This window comes from Babylonia areolata, chromosome 26 (assembly GCF_041734735.1).
Source record: "Babylonia areolata isolate BAREFJ2019XMU chromosome 26, ASM4173473v1, whole genome shotgun sequence".
Classification (NCBI taxonomy): Eukaryota; Metazoa; Mollusca; class Gastropoda; order Neogastropoda; family Buccinidae; genus Babylonia; species Babylonia areolata.
The window spans coordinates 3,880,001-3,900,000 of NC_134901.1; the positions used below are offsets into that span (position 1 = coordinate 3,880,001).

The 20,000-nt window shown below is 43.3% G+C and overlaps 2 protein-coding genes across 2 annotated transcripts in view; one reads left to right on the forward strand and one right to left on the reverse strand.

The window, feature by feature from the left end:
• LOC143300803 (atrial natriuretic peptide receptor 1-like) overlaps window positions 1–20,000 on the reverse strand; it is a 397,103-nt gene that overhangs the window by 201,326 nt on the left and 175,777 nt on the right. The window lies entirely within an intron of this gene.
• Window positions 6,144–6,407, forward strand: LOC143300776 (uncharacterized). Its single transcript, XM_076614705.1, has one exon. It carries the CDS (start codon window positions 6,144–6,146, stop codon window positions 6,405–6,407), a length of 264 nt encoding a protein of 87 aa, XP_076470820.1.

Sequence of the window (20,000 nt, forward strand, 5' to 3'; positions counted from 1 at the left end):
GCCCCCCCGCCCCCTCCTCACTTCCTCTCCTTGCAACCTACCCTCTCCACCTCTCCCCTCCTCCCTGCCCCCCTCCACCCCCGCCCTCCTTTTCCTTCCCTGGCTTGTGTTTTGTCCACTTCAGCAGTTTCATTAGAACAGTGAAGTAGACAAGCCATTGGTCTTCTTCTTCTTCTGCCTCGTCCTTTTTTTCCTTTTTTTCTGGTTTTTTTTTTTCGAAGTTTTGTGTGTTCTTTCTTTGTTTTTGTTTTGACATTCCTCTTTTCTTTTCTGTTTCTTGTCTTTGATTTTCTGTCCTTTTCTTTTTTTTCTTTTTTCTTTCATTCTTTCGTTTCTTTCCTTTGCTTTTGTTTTTTTTTTTTTTTCTCCCTTCCGATTTTTGTATGTTTTTTTTTCCTTGAGAGGTAAGGGTGGGGGAGGGCTCAGCTTTCTTTCTCTCTCTCTCTCTCTCTCTCTCTTTTTTTTTTTTTTTTTTTTAAGACGTAGGGACCTACCCCTTGCAGATCCTACCCGCTTTGCCACCACCGAGGGCAGTTTTTCTGCCTTGGACATTTGTCTGGCATCTGAGAGGGTGACTGGAAGTGAGACTGTGTTAGGGGCACAATACATCAAGGGCTTATGGCGCATTTATCCTTTGACCCGATCTGCCCGGAATCAGCTCCTCATTGAAGGGATTGCATCAAACGGCTACTCTGTGTCATCGCATGACAAAAATCCCTTCATTTTGAGATGGGGGAGTGGTGACCAAGAAATTCCGGTCACAAAACTGTTTATTTCAGACATTCCCATTTCGGTGGCAAATGAGGATATCGAGACTGCTCTGGTGAGACTAAGTTGTACTTTAAGATCCTCTCTCCTTATGGAGAAAATCAGAAACAAAGACGGTAAGTTAACCCGTTTTATAACAGGACGACGCTTCGGCTTCAACAACTGTCCAACAAAACCACTGGACTCTTTTCAAAGTGGGTAGCTTCACTGGACGTTTGTACCACAAAGAACAACCAAGAGCAACACAGAACCCAGTGTGTTCTACCTGTCTGCAGAGTGGCCATCGTCACTTCCAGTGTCAAAACCTGGTCACTTGCAGGGACTGTCTGCAGCCTGGCCATCGTCACTTCCAGTGTCAAAACCTGGTCACTTGCAGGGACTGTCTGCAGAGTGGCCATCGTCACTTCCAGTGTCAAAACCTGGTCACTTGCAGGGACTGTCTGCAGAGTGGCCATCGTCACTTCCAGTGTCAAAACCTGGTCACTTGCAGGGACGGTCTGCAGAGTGGCCATAAGCGTGGGGACCCTGCTCGTGGCTCATTCCCTGAACTCTCTCCACCTGAGGAGGATCTGGACGCAGAGTCGACTGGTGGGGGCAAACATGACTTTCAACCTGTTGATGACTGGCCGAATGAGGCCCAGCCTGACGAACACCTGACTCCGTCCTCAGAAGATCCTGAGGATGTGTTTCAGGATTCCCAGTCTGAAGCGGTGCCAGATACACAGTTTTCTTTCTGTGATTAACATGATGTGGCTGACTGTCAAGGATACAGATTCAAATACAGATGATTGATGTCAGGCAAATACAGTCAGCGTTCCTTTTGCAATGGGTGTGCGTCTTTGTAGTACAGAACACGAAAAATGGGTTCATGTACCCAGGAAAATGTTTGCTAATTTTGGTGTATTTAATGTATGTTTTTTCACAAACGTAAAGAGTACTGCATTTAAGTATTTGCATCTGGTTAATTCTCAGTTTTGGAGGATGGTTTTGCAAACATGGTTAGATCTTAATATGCAAGCAGGCGAAAAACCATATTTAAAACTATTATGGAATAACAGACACTTAAAGTATCAGGGAAACGTTCTTTTCTTTCCTGATTGGGTCAGGGGTGGGATAATTCGTGTACAAGACATGTATAATACTCATGGCATTTTTACCTATAATGACATATGTTTGAAAATTGGAGAGTCCCCAGCAAGAATATTAGAGTACAATGTTGTTGTTGCTGCTGTTCGACAGTTCAACTCTGTAATTAATGAACAAGAGAGGTCTGACATCGACCTGTCAAATATTCCTCCTTTCTGTGGTAAGAAATTACTCACTTGTAAAGACTTTAGATTAGTATTGTGCAATAACAACTACTCAATACCATGTGCCATCAGGCTTTGGAATTATAAATTTAGTGTAGATCTGAATAAGAAAATGTGGGAGATTCCCCGTCTATGTTTAAAAGAAACACGTTTAAGAGTATTGCAATGGAAAATCTTGCATAATATTTATCCTACTAATATCCTGTTGTTTAAAATGAGAAAGAAAGACAACCAAAGGTGTTCCTACTGCCCAGAAGAAACTGATTATATTGAGCATTTCTTTTTCCATTGTCCGCCAGTCAAAGCATTTTGGGAATATATTAGTCAATACATATTAACTGAATATAATGTCAAAGTAATTTTGTCTGAAACTGATGTTTTATTTGGGATACCAGTCCTACACAAGACCCAGGACCATACACTGATGCAAATCAGTCATATTCTTCTGATTGCCAAAAAGTGCATCAGCATATATAAAAAAACTGAATCAAAAGTACCATTGTCAATGATATTTGAAAATCAGCTTAGATATCGTAAGATTTGTAAGATTTCACAACATAAATTTCTTGCACGCACGCCTGCACGCAAACACACAAAAGCATGCACGCATATGCATACACATGCACGCACACATACACGCATATCCTGGCAAGTATTGGCTTTTCTTCCCTTGCTGGGAAGGGAGTGAATTTCTTGCTACTTTAAACCTTTCCTATGACCACTCTTCCTTGCTATCCCTTGCTCGCTTTCGCTTTACCTTTCGACTGAACAAGGGACGGCGCCTTCTGGGAGAGATGCTCAATGGAAAGGATGTGCCCTACCTCGTCTAACTCCGCATACACTGTTACATACATGCACTAGGTCAACAAAACCACTGGCAAGTAAACAAATGTAAACATTAAATGGGAAGATAGGTCCGGTCCATTGTTAAGATACAGATGATATATCTTTTATTTATTATAATATTTTTTTTTATGTATTAGGTTAAGATAGAGGAGGAAGAGAGAGAGGATGGATGACAGAAAACTTCAATGTCTAACAAACAGCTCACACAATAAACCCAGACAGATGTAATCACGTGTCATACATGTTTAGAGTGCATACATCAGAACACTAGAACATCAAAAAAACCCGGCAAATGTACACAGACATCGAATATACTTAAAATGCACGCCTCAAGACACACTGGGGCAATTGCTGCGCCAGACGATAGGGGAAAGAATGAAAGTAAGTAGTTAAGGTGTGTGGGCGAAAGTGGTGCATGAAAGGTAAATATGAGTCTGTGAAAGAAGAAAAAGAAAGATGTGGGAAAAAAGAGAATGCCGAAGGCCCCACAAAAAAGAAAAAGAAAAAAAAAAGAAGTTTCAAGACCTTTATTAGATGTGGTGATATGAAGCAGGTTTTACAAAGAACATAAAAATGATTATGCTGTAATTTTCACTACAATTGATGAAATACTTTGGGCTGAAACAGACGGCATTCACACACACACACACACACACACAGAGAGAGAGAGAGAGAGAAAGAGAGAGAGAGATTATACGTCAGTGTAGAAATATAGTACAAAAGGTCCCAGTCAGAGCTGCACAAACAAATGTTGTTGTCAATGAGACTAGTGGGTTTATCAGTCATGTTGATAACAAGACCGAATTTCATCAACAATGACACGATACTGGTTGACCTAGAACGTGTGCCCATGCATAAACAGGCTGAAATGGGTTAGTAAAAGATCACTTCTTTGGAGCATTCAATTTCAACTACAACACTGGATCGACAATTTGTTGTTGTGATGGTATAATTGCTCATGATTGTGTCTCATGTCTCTACTTATTTGTTTAAACGTGACAATTTTACATGAAAAAAAGTCTGATTTTTGTCTCTGTCTGTCTCTCTGTCTCTCATGCTGATGCTGTTTTTCTTTCTTCCTTCCTTTCGCTTTCTTTTCTCTTTCTTCCTCCTTCTCCTCCTCCTTCATTTTCTTCTTATTCTTTTTTTTTCTACTTCCTTTGATTTCTTTGCTGTGACAGCATGGTGAGAAAAAGCCTACAGCCTATTCTTTTACAAGCAATAAAATATTCCGATTCGGAAAAAAAGAACAAAAAAAAAGAACACGCTCTAGGTTATAAATAAAAAAATAAACCCCACAAAAACCACAAAACAGACCACTGCTATGACCTCAAGTCAGTGCACGTCAAGCACAGTACCTACGTCAAAATTACGACGTACAACTTCTGATGATGTAATAATATGCGATGCTTCTTCAACACCCAGCTTTGGAAAGGCACTTCAACTGTCTACAATCCAGTTTGTCTTTGTTAGTCTGTAGGCATCATACTACCCACGCATGCCACTGTAACGGTAGGAGCGTATAGACCGCGTAAAGGCCAGAAGGCCTACACACAGATTTTTGTCAAGTTCAAGTACAAAACGTTCCAGCACACCACAAACAGACCACTGTTATGACTTCAAATCACATGCACGCCAAGCACAGCACAAACGTCAAAATTATGACGTAAAACTTCTGATGATGTAGCGCTGCTTCTTCAACACCCAGTTGGTTCTTCGCACAAACTTCTTTGTGCGTCGCGTCCGTCGAAAGCGTATTTGGGGAATGCTGCTGTTCTCACAGCTGTGATGCATTGTGAGTATTGTGAACTACCTTGTAAACGCCCATACCCTCTTTACATTCACACACACACGCGCGCGCGCGCACACACACACAATTTCACCCCCATGCCCCATTCCACTGGTTACTTCACTCTTCGCGGGAGACCAAATCTCGATAAAGTCATTTATCTTATTTTTCTTTTTTTTAATAAAATTTTTTTAAAGTATTATTTTTTTTAGCGTGCAATGAATTCGGGGGCTTATTAATATCATTCCGGTTATTTTGACATAGATGAAACGATATTACCATTAGGTCCAGTAGATGTTGAAACCCATTTTCAGTGGTTTTCGATGAATTCAGGGGCTTATCAATATCATACCGGTTATTTTTGTGCATAGATGAAACGATATTACCATTAAGCCCAGTAGATATTGTAACCCATTTTCAGTGGTTTTCGACTGTATGCTGGGGGTTATTTTACCCAATTTTGATGCGGAGTCAGTCACAAAACTAACATGCCGCCGTCTCGCTAAAACATAGCGGCTCAAGGCCTGACTAAGCGCGTTGGGTTACGCTGCTGGTCAGGCATCTGCTTGGCAGATGTGGTGTAGCGTATATGGATTTGTGCGAACGCAGTGACGCCTCCTTGAGCTACTGAAACTGAAACTGAAACATAGCGGCTTGAGACAACAAGCGTCGGTTCGGGGTCATGTTCAGGGGGTCATATCACGTCGTATTATGCTCAATTCGTGATTATAAAGTTCGCCGGATTACACGCAACAGGTCATTTCTCATACCTCCATTGTAAAACAAAGGACATTTTTTTTCGTGAAAGGAGAATTCAGGACGCTGTAACGGGACATCCTTTATTCAGTTTCAGCGCCAAAGTACTGGCTGGCCATACACCCTATGCATTGTAAGTCTCGTTAATCAGGATAATCGAATGACAAGAGTTTGAATTCTTGCGTTTAAGATTTGTTTCGTGGCATATTGGCGATCGATATTGAGTTGAACAGTGTTATATCCAGTCAGTTAAAAACAACAACAAAAAAACTACAAACAAACAAACAAAAACAAACAAACCAAAAAAAACCAAGATCCCCCCACCCTCCACCCCCTCTCTCTATTGTCAGAAAGTGTCGAAGGGCTAAATCGCTGTCTCACCAAACTAACCAAAGTAGTACACATGTACCAACGAACTCAAATTCACCGTCTCAAAAAACGACCTCATCCATTTTCACACGATTCCTCGTAACACTTGAACACTTACTGACCCCCCACCCCCATCCCGAGGATCCATGTTCGTCTTACCTCTACCAAACTGCAAAAAACCCTTTCTTTGCCAATCGAAAATAAAACCACCCTTTGTTTCACTTGCTCAGGCAAATAACCACCACCTGACCGCCGCCGTTAGCCAACCGAATCCACCAGACAGCCAAGAGGGAGTGAGGGTAAGGATGAAGGAGGTGGAGGCCGCTCCCTATGCGACCAGCGAAGAGCCCACGGAGCACGTCACCCAGTACCAGCGGGTGCACGACAAGCTGGGTAAACTCCGTGGGCCCGGGGTGCCGCTGGGCTACCCGCTCCGTGAAGAGTACAACCCCATCACAGGGGAGGTGACGGGCATCGCCTGGAAGGAGGACGACAACCGCCGCACGTCTGGCAACCGCGTCCTGCACGGCATCCGGGGTGCCTTGGGCACCTCCTCCATTCTCCGCTGATTTCCACACCGCCACCACCACCACGAGCGCCGCCTCGCGTCCCTGGCAGGGCCTGTTGTCTACCTTTGTGCAGTCGGGTGTGAGCTGTCCCCCCTCTCGCCCGCTTTTCTCTCCCCGTGACTGTCTTGTTGCGACATACGGGTTTACCGGCGTGATAAATAGCTGTGTTCCCACATATGCACTCGCAAACGGCAATTGTCCAGTGTTAAACTGTGGTGTACAGCAAATATTTTTGTCTTATGTAAGAGTTATTGGTTTGTGCTTGAAATAAGCACTCACAACGAACCAATCTCTGATTATTGTGATGAACAAAATAAATTTTGCTTATTTATTAACTTGGCCATCACGAATCCAGATCGTATTTTTGTATCAAATTATATTAACATGAAGACATAGTTCTCTCTCCATAACAGCAGTGTAACCCATCTCTGTTTTGATGTACTTACATGTATATATCTGCATGTGGGGGTGGTAGGAGGAGGGAGGGATATTGATGTGTGTGTGTGCGCATTTAAGCAAAAGAAAAAAAATCGATGGACTGACAACATCGCCGAATGGACAGGAAAAACAGGGTCGGACTTCCTGTGGAGACCTGTTGGCAGTGAGGGATGGGGACAGTCACTCCTGTGACTGGCCTGTTCAGCCACACCCGACGTTGTATCAATCACCACCACCCAGTACGCAACTCCCTTTCGTATATGGTCTCTCCCGAGACTGCCAGATACCCCCTGTCTGAGTACACAGTTTCTTCTGTCCAGTTTTGAATTGAAGGGGACGGACGGATGGGCAAAGAAACACACACACGCGCGCGCGCACGCACGCACAAACACTCATGCGTAAAGCAAAATTTTCCTCCGTTTAATATAACTTAAAGTGGAAAAAAAAGTTAAACTGAAGACTACTACTACTACCACTACTACTACTACTACTACTACTACTACTACTACTACTACTACACACACACACACACACACACACACACGTACACACGTTTAGCAGCTTATGAAGTAATCTGGTCCCCTCTCGCCTTTTTTAAAATCACTGAGGTTCATTCATGCTGTTGGACAAGGTTCCATGCGACTTCCGAGGAAAATGTCACCAAAATTTGAGAAGCTCGGACTTAAAAGAAACAAAAGGAGCTGCAAGCTTGCCGTGCGTCGCCCTGAACATTTCATGTCTTGTTCGAACTAAAATTTAAACGTGCGTTAAATTAACCGTGACAGGCTCGGCTGGGCGTTAGAATTTCTGACCCCGGGGTTCACTAGTGATCGTCAGAAGTTCGTGGCCGCGTTTCCGGCTTCGTGCTGTGTCCTATGGAGAGCCTGCCCGTTGTCACTGATTTTCATCACTCCAACCCGGTGTGAACGGGCACCTGACTTCGGTCTGCTGGGCTAACGTTACAGCGTCGGAAGGAGGGGGCTGGGCTCCTCCGCCTTCTTCCCAGGACAGGCCCAAGACGTGGTGGCTATCTCGATTCACCACTGCCTCTATTGCCACAAAAGAGTATGCGACCTTTAACTTCCGCAGTTAGTTGTGTTTCTTCTTTTTTTCCCCTTCGAAAGACCGAGAGGGGTGTGCGTGTTCCCCCCCCCCCCCCCCCCCACCCCCCACACCCCTTTTTTTATCATTATAAATTTCCCATTCCATTACCTTTTTTTTGTCATTTTAATCAAAATTGACACCGGGGAAAAAAACATACACACAAAAAACCCCGCAACAGACAAGGCCAGTCTGGGGTATGGGACCTTTAACATTTTTTTGATAAGACTGAACCAGTGGTGATGTTAAAGTTATTGATCGTGTTAGAGAGAGAAAGAGAGAAAGAGAGGGAGGGGGGGAGGGGGTGGGGGGTGGGCGGGGATGGGGGGGAGGCAGGACGAGGAGCAGAGAGACAGAAGGAGGAAGAATGAGGATGAGGAGGAAGATACTGCGAGAGAAATGTGGAAAAGGGAGAGTGTGGGGGGAGAGGGGGGAGCGAAAGAGAGGGATAGACAGAGAGAGAGGGGTGGGGGTGGGGGGTGGGCGGGGATAGGGGGGAGGCAGGACGAGAAGCAGAGAGACAGAAGAAGGAGGAAGAAGGAGGATGAGGGGGAAGATACTGTGAGAGAAATGTGGAAAAGGGACAGTGTAGGGGGAGAGGGGTGAACAAAAGAGAGGGAGAGAGAGAGAGAGAGAAGGAAAATAAGGAAGACAGTTATTGATCAGACCACAGGACCACGTCCACAGACGCCGACTCGACCAAAGCTCTAAACACGAAAGTAACAGAACACGGGTCATCCATAATTCACATATTCCTGATGTGGAAAGCTTCGTAAACAAAAAAACGGGAGACGAGACCTGTTTGAACAGTTTTGTTATGGATACCAGAGAGAGAGAGAGAGAGAGGGGGGTTTGGGGGGGGTGGGGGGGGGGGGGCACACACAGAGAGAGTGACAGAGAAAGAGACAGAGAGAGAGGGGGGTGGGGGCACAGAGAGAGAGAGAGAGTGGCAGAGAGAGAGAGAGAGAGAGAGAGAGAGAGAGAGAACAAACGAACGAAATTTTATTTAAAGAGGGTAAATGATTAAGCACAATGTGTTTGTTTATATCTGGCCCTCTGGGTAATCAAAGTAATGATGAAAAGAAATAAGGAAAAAAAACAAACAAACAAAACAACAACAAAAAAACAACAACAACAAACAAACAAAAAAAACCCCAAAACAAAAAAAACCCAAAAAACCAAAAAAACCAACCAACCAACCAAACAAAAAACAACCAGAGTCAAATTCACAACAGCAACATCAAAATTACATACGCACATACAAACATAAGTATAGACAGTTATGTACAATACAATAACGCTATAAGGACATAACAACAGGGGACGAGGTGTGGTGTAGAGCAGAAAGAAGAAGAAGACGAAGAGACAAAGGGAAGGGTAAAGAAAGTGGGAGGGGCTGTCCGAAGAGATAGATCAACAGATCAGAACAGAGGCTGACCGACCCCCCCCCCCCCACACACACACACACAGACACAGACACACACACTCAGACACACACACAGACACAGACATCTAAAATGTTTTTTGCCAGACTTCACCAAAAGTTCTTTGGAATGTGTTATTAACAATTCCAATATGTTATTTGTTATTGCAGAAAGTTTGCTGCACAGTCCTACAGGACATTTGTTATAGATGTTATAGTTGTTTGATGTTGGCGTTTATAACGTTTCCATTTTTCCTAGCGTTGTCTCTCCCTATTCACCCTCCACACATACACACACTTTTACCCCTCCCCCTCTCACAGCCCCTACCCCCACGGTTTTTTGTTGTTTTTTTCCCCCGTCCAATATCACTTCAAGTGGAAAGACGTTAAACTGAAGACAACAACACACACACACAGAACTCAGATGATTTCATGCACTAGGCCATATGCTCATGTCATGGGGACGACAAAAAAAAAAAAAAAAAAAAAAAAAAGTTTCAGTTTCAGTAGCTTAAGGAGGCGTCACTGCGTTCGGACAAATCCATATACGCTACACCACATCTGCCAAACAGATTCCTGACCAGCAGCGTAACCCAACGCGCTAAGTCAGGCCTTGAGAAAGGGTGAATAAATAATAGATAAATACATAAAAAAAACTACTACCACTACTAATATTATGTATAAGGCGCAAGAACTTGATGAAGTCAACTATAAGCGTACATAAATAAATAAATAAATAATATTTTTTTTAAAGTAATAATAATAATAATAATAATAATAATAAAATGAATAAATAAAAAAGACAACAATGATGATAAATAAGCAAATAAATGTAAAACATGGAGACACACATTCACACATACACCCACATATGCATAACATATACACCAAACATGCAGTTTCACAGATATGAAAGCACAGTCAAATACACATAAACGTACATGAGCTCCAACACACACACACCCACACACACATTACCCTGCACCTCCTCTACCCCCCTCCTCCACACACTCATTTCTAGGCTACATATTGCAGCTTCCACGGCACACACACACACACGCACCCCCCCTCCCCCCCCCCCCCCCACACACACAAATGAACACTTACTTGTACAAGCACACAAAACAAACAAACAAAACCCAACAACAATAGCAACAACAACAAAAATGCAGTAAAAACAAACGCCCAAATCAAGTAAACAACACTGAATACACATCAGTACACAGACAAACAATAGTACAGACATACACATACACAGCAGTGCGACTGATAATTGTTCGGTTAAGGAGGTATTTAAGTTTAAGCACGTTTTAACATTTAATAATTTGATAAGTTAACGGTAATACACTTTCTCTAAATCCGAATGCCTCTTTTTTTTTAAAGCCTCAAAAATATACCATGCAAACCACTTTACAGTGTTTGTCACTGGCCATCGAAAGTGTCATGTAAAACACTGATGGTCGGGAGAAATATTTGCGGGGTAAATACTTTTCCCTGATGTCACGATAGTTTGAACAGAAAAGTAAAAAAGATTCTGGAGCATTTCTACAAAATGGACAAAGCATACTCTCAGGTGATCGGGCAATGAAGCGATATCTATGAGTTTTTAAGGGAGAAACACCTAACCTGAAGCGTGCTAATGCTTTTCTAACAGCAGTGTTACTTGTCTTAAATACAGCTTGGGGAATGTCAGGAACTGATTTAAATGAAGTATGAGAGAGAGAGAGAGAGAGAGAGAGAGAGAGAGATTGATCGAACTTAAAAACAGTCAATGACAGAGATTTTCAACTGAATCGTCCTAGTCTCAACATTCTGCCCTTATTGATAATACTTGCACGTACATGCATGCAAACACATTCGACAGAGAGCACCAACACAAAAGACAAGAGCCAATGTAAGGACTCTGGAGAATGCAGGCGACAGAGGGGAGACAGAAAAAGAAAGAGTGAATGGGAGATAAAGACAGGACGCGGAAACACATCTATACGGACACCACTCTTTATTTCATTTATTCTTTGGCCCATGGCACCTAAGAAGGGCGAAACAAAGCATGTAACGTTGATTTGTTTGAATAAACCTGAAAGAAAGGAGAGAAAAAAGAGAGAAATTTACCACATCGCATGAAACAGTGGTTCAGTACAACACATTACGAAACAGCGATTTCTCTAAACTGGGAATTTTTTTGTGCTATAAAAGGGACACATTAAATACATTTTGTCGTCAGAAAAAGAATATAAACTGACAGAGAGAGAGAGAGAGAGAGGTGGGCTGGGTAACACGCACGCATACACACTCAAAGACAAACAAAGACTACCTCTTCACAATCATTCCCTCCATACAGCAATATATATATATATATATATATATATATATATATATATATATATATATCACACACAGACACGCGCACACTAATACACACAAATATACACCCCTCTCCTTGCCCCCAGAGAAACACACGGATGCATCTCCACTATCCTCCTCTCTCTCCACACACACACACACAAAAATCCCACGAACACCAAACAAATACCCCCCTCCCCTTCCCCAACCCGGCGCCTCCCACCCACACACGCCCGCGCGTGTTCACACACGCATACGCACATACTCACACACAAACACACATAACAGACGCATACACATACAGACACAGACACAAAAACACCCACTTCCAAACACACACACACACACACAACAAACACAGCACGCCAAACCCAGGCATGGAGTTTTCGGCACAGGCTGATTAGTCCTTTGGCCGTTCAAAAGAACCACCACTACCCCAACCACCACCACCACTAACACCCGGCTTGTTAGCGATCCGCCCTGTGTTCACGCTTGGCACGTGCGGTATCCACAAATATGAGGGGAGCATTTCAGTGCTCCCCCAGGTCTATGTACCCCTCCCCCCTCCCAATCTGAATTCCCTCTGTCCAAAAAAGAAGTAGGTCTATGTTTGTATTTGTATTTCTTTTTATCACAGCAGATTTCTCTGTGTGAAATTCGGGCTGCTCTCCCCAGGGAGGGCGTGTCGCTACACTACAGCGCCACCCATTTTTTTGTATTTTTTCCTGCATGCAGTTTTATTTGTTTTTCCTATCGAAGCGGATTTTTCTACAGAATTTTACCAGGAACAACCCTTTTGTTGCCGTGTGTTCTTTTACGTGCGCTAAGTGCATGCTGCACACGGGACCTCGGTTTATCGTCTCATCCGCCAGGTCTATGTTCCCGCAGGTTTGCCCAGGTCTACATTTTCTCATGTCTTTGTTCCCTACAGATCTATATTCCCCAATGTATGTGTTCCCTCAGGTCTATGTTCCCACAAAAAATAGTATGTATGTTTATGTTCTCTCACATCTGTATTAATGATACTAATAATAGCATTTATATAGCGCAGAATCTTGTGCAGAGACGAATCAAAGCGCTTTCAAACCAGTCATTCACACGCATGCATAACCCTAAAACTGGAGAAACTGAAGACAAGGAAGAGGCAGGGGAGGGAGGCTATCTTGTGAAGAGGTGGGTTTCAAGGCCAGACTTAAAAGAGCTCAGTGCAGAGACCCGACGAAGCGAAAGAGGAAAGTTCATTCCAAATGCAAGGTCCAGAGACAGAGAAAGAACGGCGGCCAACAGTGGAGTGTTCGAATCTGGGTATGAGTAAACAGTGTGGATCAGAAGCCCGCCAGGTATTCCTCCTCAGGTCTATATTCCCCAAGGTACAAGCCAATTATTCCTCTGACTGTTCTAAAGAACCACCAACACCAACCGGCTTGTTAGCGGTCAGCCACATGTTCACACTTGGCACGTGCGGTATCGTCAACACGAGGGGAGCATGTCTTTTTTCCCCCCTAGGTCTATGTATCCCCTAGTGCCTATCCCCTGTAGATGTTCCCCGAGGCCACACACACACACACAAAATAAAGGTCTATGTTTCTCCCAGGTCTGTGTCCCCACGGATTATGCTCCTCAGTTTCAGTTTCAGTTTCAGTAGCTCAAGGAGGCGTCACTGCGTTCGGACAAAACCATATACGCTACACCACATCTGCCAAGCAATTGCCTGACCAGCAGCGTAACCCAACGCGCTTATGCTCCTCAATGTGCTATATTCCCTAGGTTCATGATCCCACAAAAATAGGTCTTTGTCTTTTCCCCATGTCATAGTTCCCCAACGTCTATGTTCTCCCAGGTCTTTGTTCCTACAACTAATTGGTAGGTCTATATCCCCTCACGTCTATGCTCCCTCAGGTCTATATTCCTCGAAGTACGTGTTCCCCCAGGTCTATGTTCTCACCAAAATGATAAGTCAATGTTCTCATGCACCTATGTTCCCCCCAAAATTATATTCCTCACGATAAAAAAAAAAAAAATCACCCTGGTCTATATTCCGCCAGGTCTATGTTCCCGCAAAAAATGGTGGGTCAGTCTTCCCCAACGTCTATGTTTCCCGGGGTCTGCATGTCCCCAAAAGGTCCAAGTTCCTCCGGGTCTACACTTCCCAAGGCCTAAGTTCCCACATGTCTGTGTTCTCCCAAGTCAATGTACCTACAAAACATGGCAAGTCTATGTTCCCTCAAGTTCATGAGACCAGATTTCTTCAACATGATTTTGCCAGTGGACAACACTTAAACGTTGCCATGGTTTCTTTTTCAGTGTACAAAGTGTGTGCACGCGGGACCTCGGTTTATGGTCTTATCCTGGTGACTATACACTCTATTTTTTGGTGTGTTTTTTTTCCCCCCCCCCCCCCCCCAAGTTTTAAACTATGAAGAAAGGGCGTTCGAACCCAGACCCATACGGACACTGTGTAGGCAGATATGCGTCTTTAACATTCTGCCACTTTCCTCTCCGAAAATCAAAGAAACGTCTGAAATGCGACAAAACGGGCTCTTTTATGGAAGAGAGTTGATGAGAGGGAGGCAGGCAGAATGTCTTGATATCTGAATCCATTTGTCTGGTCATCAGTTGGTTTGTTTGCATGGTGGACAGCATTTTGACATGCCCCTCCCACCTCAGTTTCAGTAGCTCAAGGAGGCGTCACTGCGTTCGAACAAATCAATATACGCTACACGACATCTGCCAAGCAGATGCCTGACCAGCAGCGTAACCCAACGCGCTTAGTCAGGCCTTGAAAAAGAAAAGAAAAAAAGGGTGAATAAATAATAGATAAATACATAAAAAAAAAGAACCACTACTACTAATAATAATATGTATAAGGCGCAAAAACTTGATGAAGTCAACTATAAGAGTACATTAAAAAAAGAAAAAGAAATAAAAGTAGTAGTAGTAGTAGTAGTAGTAGTAGTAGTAGTAGTAATAATAATAATAAATTGAATACATAAAAAAGGCAACACCTCGACACGTGTCACAAAGAAGACAACACGTTGACACGCCGAGCGTGTAGGAACAAGAATTTGGAATAGTTTGCTAACAATATATGTCCTTTCTTGTCGAAAATGCATAAACGTTGCAAGCAGTGTGTGTGTGTGTGTGTGTGTGTGTGTGTGTGTGTGTGTGTGTGTGACAGCTGTCTCGACAAAAGGGAACAATGATCTCCCTTGACAATGGTTGTCACTTTTTTTTTTTTTTTACATTTCAACAAAGTCAATGCTCCAGCAAGAATTTGCAAAACACACACACACACACACACACACACACTGTCTCCGTCTTTCTCTCTTTGTGTCTCCGTGCGGGCGCGCACGTTCGTGCTTGCGTGTATGCGTACTGTCCATCCGTACGTCCTTCTATATGTATGTATGTATGCATACATATATCTGTGTGTGTGTGTGTGTGTGTGTGTGTGTGTGTGTGTGTGTGTTTGTGTGCACGCGGGCGCGTGAGCGTGTTTGCATATCTTGTCATCTTTTGATGTAACTTTGTTATTTTGACAGAAAAGATCCCTCTTCTTTGCAAGAGAGTAAATGGAAAGCAAGAGGCAGGCAGTCCCACCACGGCCATCAGTTTTCATTAAAGCTGTTTGCCGGATGTGGCAAGAAGCAAAAAGAGGTCCCATGCGCACCATGCACTTCGCGCCGTACCGCCGTCTTCGAATAAGACATTTCTAAAAGCCCACACAAGCCTTCAACAGAAACATGCTTGGCATTGATTCAGTTAACCCATTGAGACCTGCTGGCCTACCAGTGCAGTTGTCAGGGAAAAACTAACTAAAAAAAAAAGAGGACTGTCTTCTAACCGAAGTACACAGATCAGGATGACAGTCCACGATTTCTGTTTCAGGACTTCCTCCTTCTCTTGGGACTGCACTACATTTTTGGTTCAGCTGACTCAGTTCAAACATTTTTAAATTACACAAGAAGAAAGGTACTGAATTTCAAATTCACGCCATTCCACACTGGTCCATTTTAGGACCAATAAACGAAAGAAAGACAGAGAGAGAGAGAGAAAAAAAGAAAGAAGGTTAAGTGATCAAGGGGTTAAGAAATCCAATCCATTTCAATGCGGGTAGAGCAATGCAAATGTAATAATTATACATGCATAGGCAATAGAAAACCAACACACACACACACACACACACACACACACACACACACACACACACACACACACATTAGAAATAAGACACAGGAAACAACAACAACAAAACAAACAAAACCACAAAAAAACCACCTAAACCAAAAACAGACCAAAAAATTCAAAAATGGGGGTGGGATATGCTGAGTTGGGGCGTGGGGATGGGGGGAGGGGTGAGTGGGGGTGCGTGCGGGGCGCTGTACTGTGGCGACAACCCCGCTCTCCCGTCAGGGAGAGAGAGAGAGAGAGAGAGAGAGAAGAAGCAGCACACAGTTTCACACAGAGAAGTCTAACGTGACAACACAACAGAAAGCAAAGCAAAACAAAACACAACCTGACACAGCTCTTCCCTGCCGCTACCACCACCACCACCACCACCACCAGCCCAGTCTTAGAAGGATCAGGATCAGAAAACGTCTGAAGTCCCATAAAGCCTTCCCCCGTCTGGTTTTCGTTTCTTCTTCTTATTATTATTATTAGTAGTAGTATCATAAGTATGTTTATTATCATTTTTTTTTTACTGTATGAGAGAAAATGGCTGAAAAAAAAGACAACACATGACGATCTTATCATCCGACGTCCGTCTGGTCTTTGTCGGCATTTTCTGGTCTTCATTATGAGAGATCATACACTTTTGTGGTCTACTTTATGAGACATCATATAATTTTCTGGTCTACTTTATGAGAGATCATACCATTTTCCGGCCTACATTTTGAGAGATCATTCAATTAGTAGTCGTCTCGCTCCAACGCGGCTGCAGCTGCTGTGTAGGACAACACGACTTCAAGGCAAATGCTGAATATAAATTAACAAAAGCAAGTTAAGAATAAAAAGAAAAGAATACACAAACAACTAAAGCGAAAAGAGAACAACACAAACCAACCAAATAAACAAATGAGTGCGTAAACATACGTAGAATTAAAATGAAATACTTACAACTTATAAGTACTGAAAATAAATCAAGAATAAGAATAGGTAATAGCTATTAAAAAATAAAAAAAAAGAAAACAAGAGAGGCAAGGCCTTCAAGACTCACTTGTGATACACTTTAAAAAAATCCAAGCTTTTTATGTATTGAGTATAATTTCAAAATGTAATGCTTAAGATGAGAAAGATCAGTTTAAAGCAAATTAAGTCCCCTAGCATTAATTACAGAGTAATTTCCCTTTTTTACTATCTGCACCAAAACGTTTGAAAAATAAATAAAATTTCCATGCTTAGCAAAAGAAGTTCCTGTTTGAACAAAAAAACGATAATAATGACTGCTCTTGTTGTTGTGTCAGAATATCAGATCAAACTGCCAAGTTTAGAGTATACCAAAAATATAAATATAACAGTAAATGCAGTTTGCATATAATTAGACTTCATTTTTTATATTTTTGTGCCCATCCCAGAGGTGCAATATTGTTTTAAACAAGATGACTGGAAAGAACTGAATTTTTCCTATTTTTTATGCCTAATTTGGTGTCAACTGACAAAGTATTTGCAGAGAAAATGTCAATGTTAAAGTTTACCACGGACACACACACAAGTGAGTCAAAAAGCAGAAAGAATTGCAGCAGCAGCAGCAGCATAACACTGGGCTCAGATACGCATTGTCATTCGGTTCACTTCTCCTTCAGACATGAGTTAGTGGAAGAAATGCACCAACATTATGCCAGCAAATGTGTTGAATTTCACGCATTCACTTAACGAAGGGTAATAAACTGAAGCTTTATACGGGAGCTTGCCCTGAGCTGTGAAACCATAGGCATGTTCTTTCTCTATCCCTGTGTGTGTGTGTGTGTGTGTGGGTGGGTGGGTGCGCGCGCGCGCGTGCGTGTACGTGCGTGTGAGTCAATTACATGCTAATGATTTTATTTTTCTTGTGCATGAATATTCTGTAAACAATATGCACCGTAAAGGAAGTAAGAGATTTGAAACATACAGAAGCGCACAGAGAGAGAGTCAGACAGACAGAGAAAGAGAGAGAGAGAGAGGTGGAAGGAGGAGAAAGAGAGAGGTGGAGGGAGAGAGAAAGAGAGATTGAGAGAGAGAGAGAGACAGAGAGGGAGACAGACAGACAGACGGACAGACGGACATCTCAAAACGGTTTTGAATCTCAGTCTTTTAACATGCAAATGTTCAGGTGCATGTATTAAATGTCATCTGCGAACAGACCAGCGTCGTGCATTTTTTTGCATGAAATCTCTTCCCAGCACACCAAGCAAGTACTTTAAAAGGCCTGTCACTTCTACTTATTGCCAAAAAAACCCACCAAAAAACGGCTTTGTCCGTGACAGAAATGAAGATTTACTGTGAAAGAAAATCTCTTACACCCCCTCCTCCTTCACTTACAGGCTTGCAACACCCACACGTGCATAATTTTCCCGCGGGGTTTTGGTTTCTTCGAGTAAGAGCGTCGTTTTCCAAGGTGTTCTGGCATCCATACTCTGTTTTCATTAGAAGGGGGGCGGGGGGGGGGGGGGGGGGGGGAGGAGGATGGGTGGTGTTACACGCTGCAGTTTTCCCCATTTCAGTATAGCACTATCATGCTCCGCCTGAGGAAACCTTTTTAATAAACTGGTGTGGTGTTGCTGTTTTGCTTCCTGTTGTATTGCGTGGTTTTGTCGTCGTCTTTTTCCTTCTTCCTCTTCTCCTTCCTTCCTTTCTCCTCCTCCTTCTTCCTCCCCCTCCCCTCCTTCTTCCTTCTCCTTCTTCGTACTCCTTCAATCTTCTTCCTCCTCCTCCTCCTCAAACCCTACTTCTTCCTTCTCTCTTTTCTTCCTACTGCTTCCTCCTCCTCCTTTTTCTTCTTCCTTCTCCTTCCTCTTCTTCATCCATTTCTTCTTCTTCTCCTCCTGCTTCTTCATTTTCCCCTTCTTCTTTTTATTCCTACTCCTTCATTCTCCTTCTCCTGCTACCTCCTCCTCCTTCCTCTTCTTCATCCATTGCTTCTTCTTCTTCTTCTCCTCCTCCTTGTTCTTTTGCTGCTCCTTCTCCCCCATCCTCCTCCATCTTCTTCTCTTTCCCTCCCCTCCCCTTAACTCTGCGAAGAGTTAACCGGGTGTCGTTCAGAACTGTTCGCCAGATTCCTCCAGGTCTGTCGGTTGTGCATCAAAGCCTGGCTCTCTGCAAATGGTTTCCCGTCCATTCCACAATGTTGTCAGTCCATCGATTGTTTTTTTTAAATTTTATTTTTTTTTATTTATTTATTTTTATTCAGTCTTCCCCTGTAGTTGTTGCAAGATTATTGCAGCTTTGCTATGTGGCCATGCCACATAATGACTGTGTTAACATGCGCCATTATTATCATCATTAACATTAGTTATTACTCTGGCAATTGAATTAACGGCCAAGACATTAACTCACTCAGTACGGCGAGTCCTCTCTTCTCCTCGACACAGACCCCTCGGATGTCCTGTGGGTGTCTGAATGACCCAACCTTTAGCTTCCGTCGTCAGAATTGTGGTATTCTTTGTCAACATTCACCTCTTCAGTATAAGAGCCTTCCGCTTGTTATATTTTGATGGTGGTAATTGGGGAGAAACGCTCTTAACGTCGTCTCTTTCGCCGTTCGTATGGAAAGAGTTAAACTAATGGCGTTCACACCCATACTTTTTAACAGGTGAACTGACCTGACGTTTCGCGTGCCATTGCAACGTTAAGTCAACAGCAAAAGCAAGATAAGTTTTTTTGGTTTTTTTTGGTCTGATTTTATTTCGCAACTTACACAACGGTCGGACCAAACGCTGCATATCATCGGCTCCTATCAGCCAGCTCACAGGTAAAACAAAATATAAATAATTGCAGGAGAGAGAGAGAGAGAGAGAGAGAGAGAGAGAACCCATCCAAAGCCGGTTTTTTACGTCAACAAATCAATGACCGCTTGCTGTCCTGCCCTCTGTTTGTTTGCCCATTCACGCGGGCAAGATTTAATCTAAACAGGTTTCGCAACTCACACACAACTCAAGCTGACTATAGTGAGACCTAGTCGGACTAGGGTGTGGGGTGGAGAGGAGGAGGAGGAGGGGGGTGGGGGGGGGGGGTGAGTGGGGAGTAGGGAGGGTATCGGAACATCTTCACTAGCGGCTGCCAGGCAACACAAGAACACCGCCCAGCGGAGA

Bases quoted from the DNA above. Each gene is read 5' to 3' on its own strand.
- LOC143300776 (XM_076614705.1), top strand. From the start codon at position 6,144: ATGAAGGAGGTGGAGGCCGCTCCCTATGCGACCAGCGAAGAGCCCACG.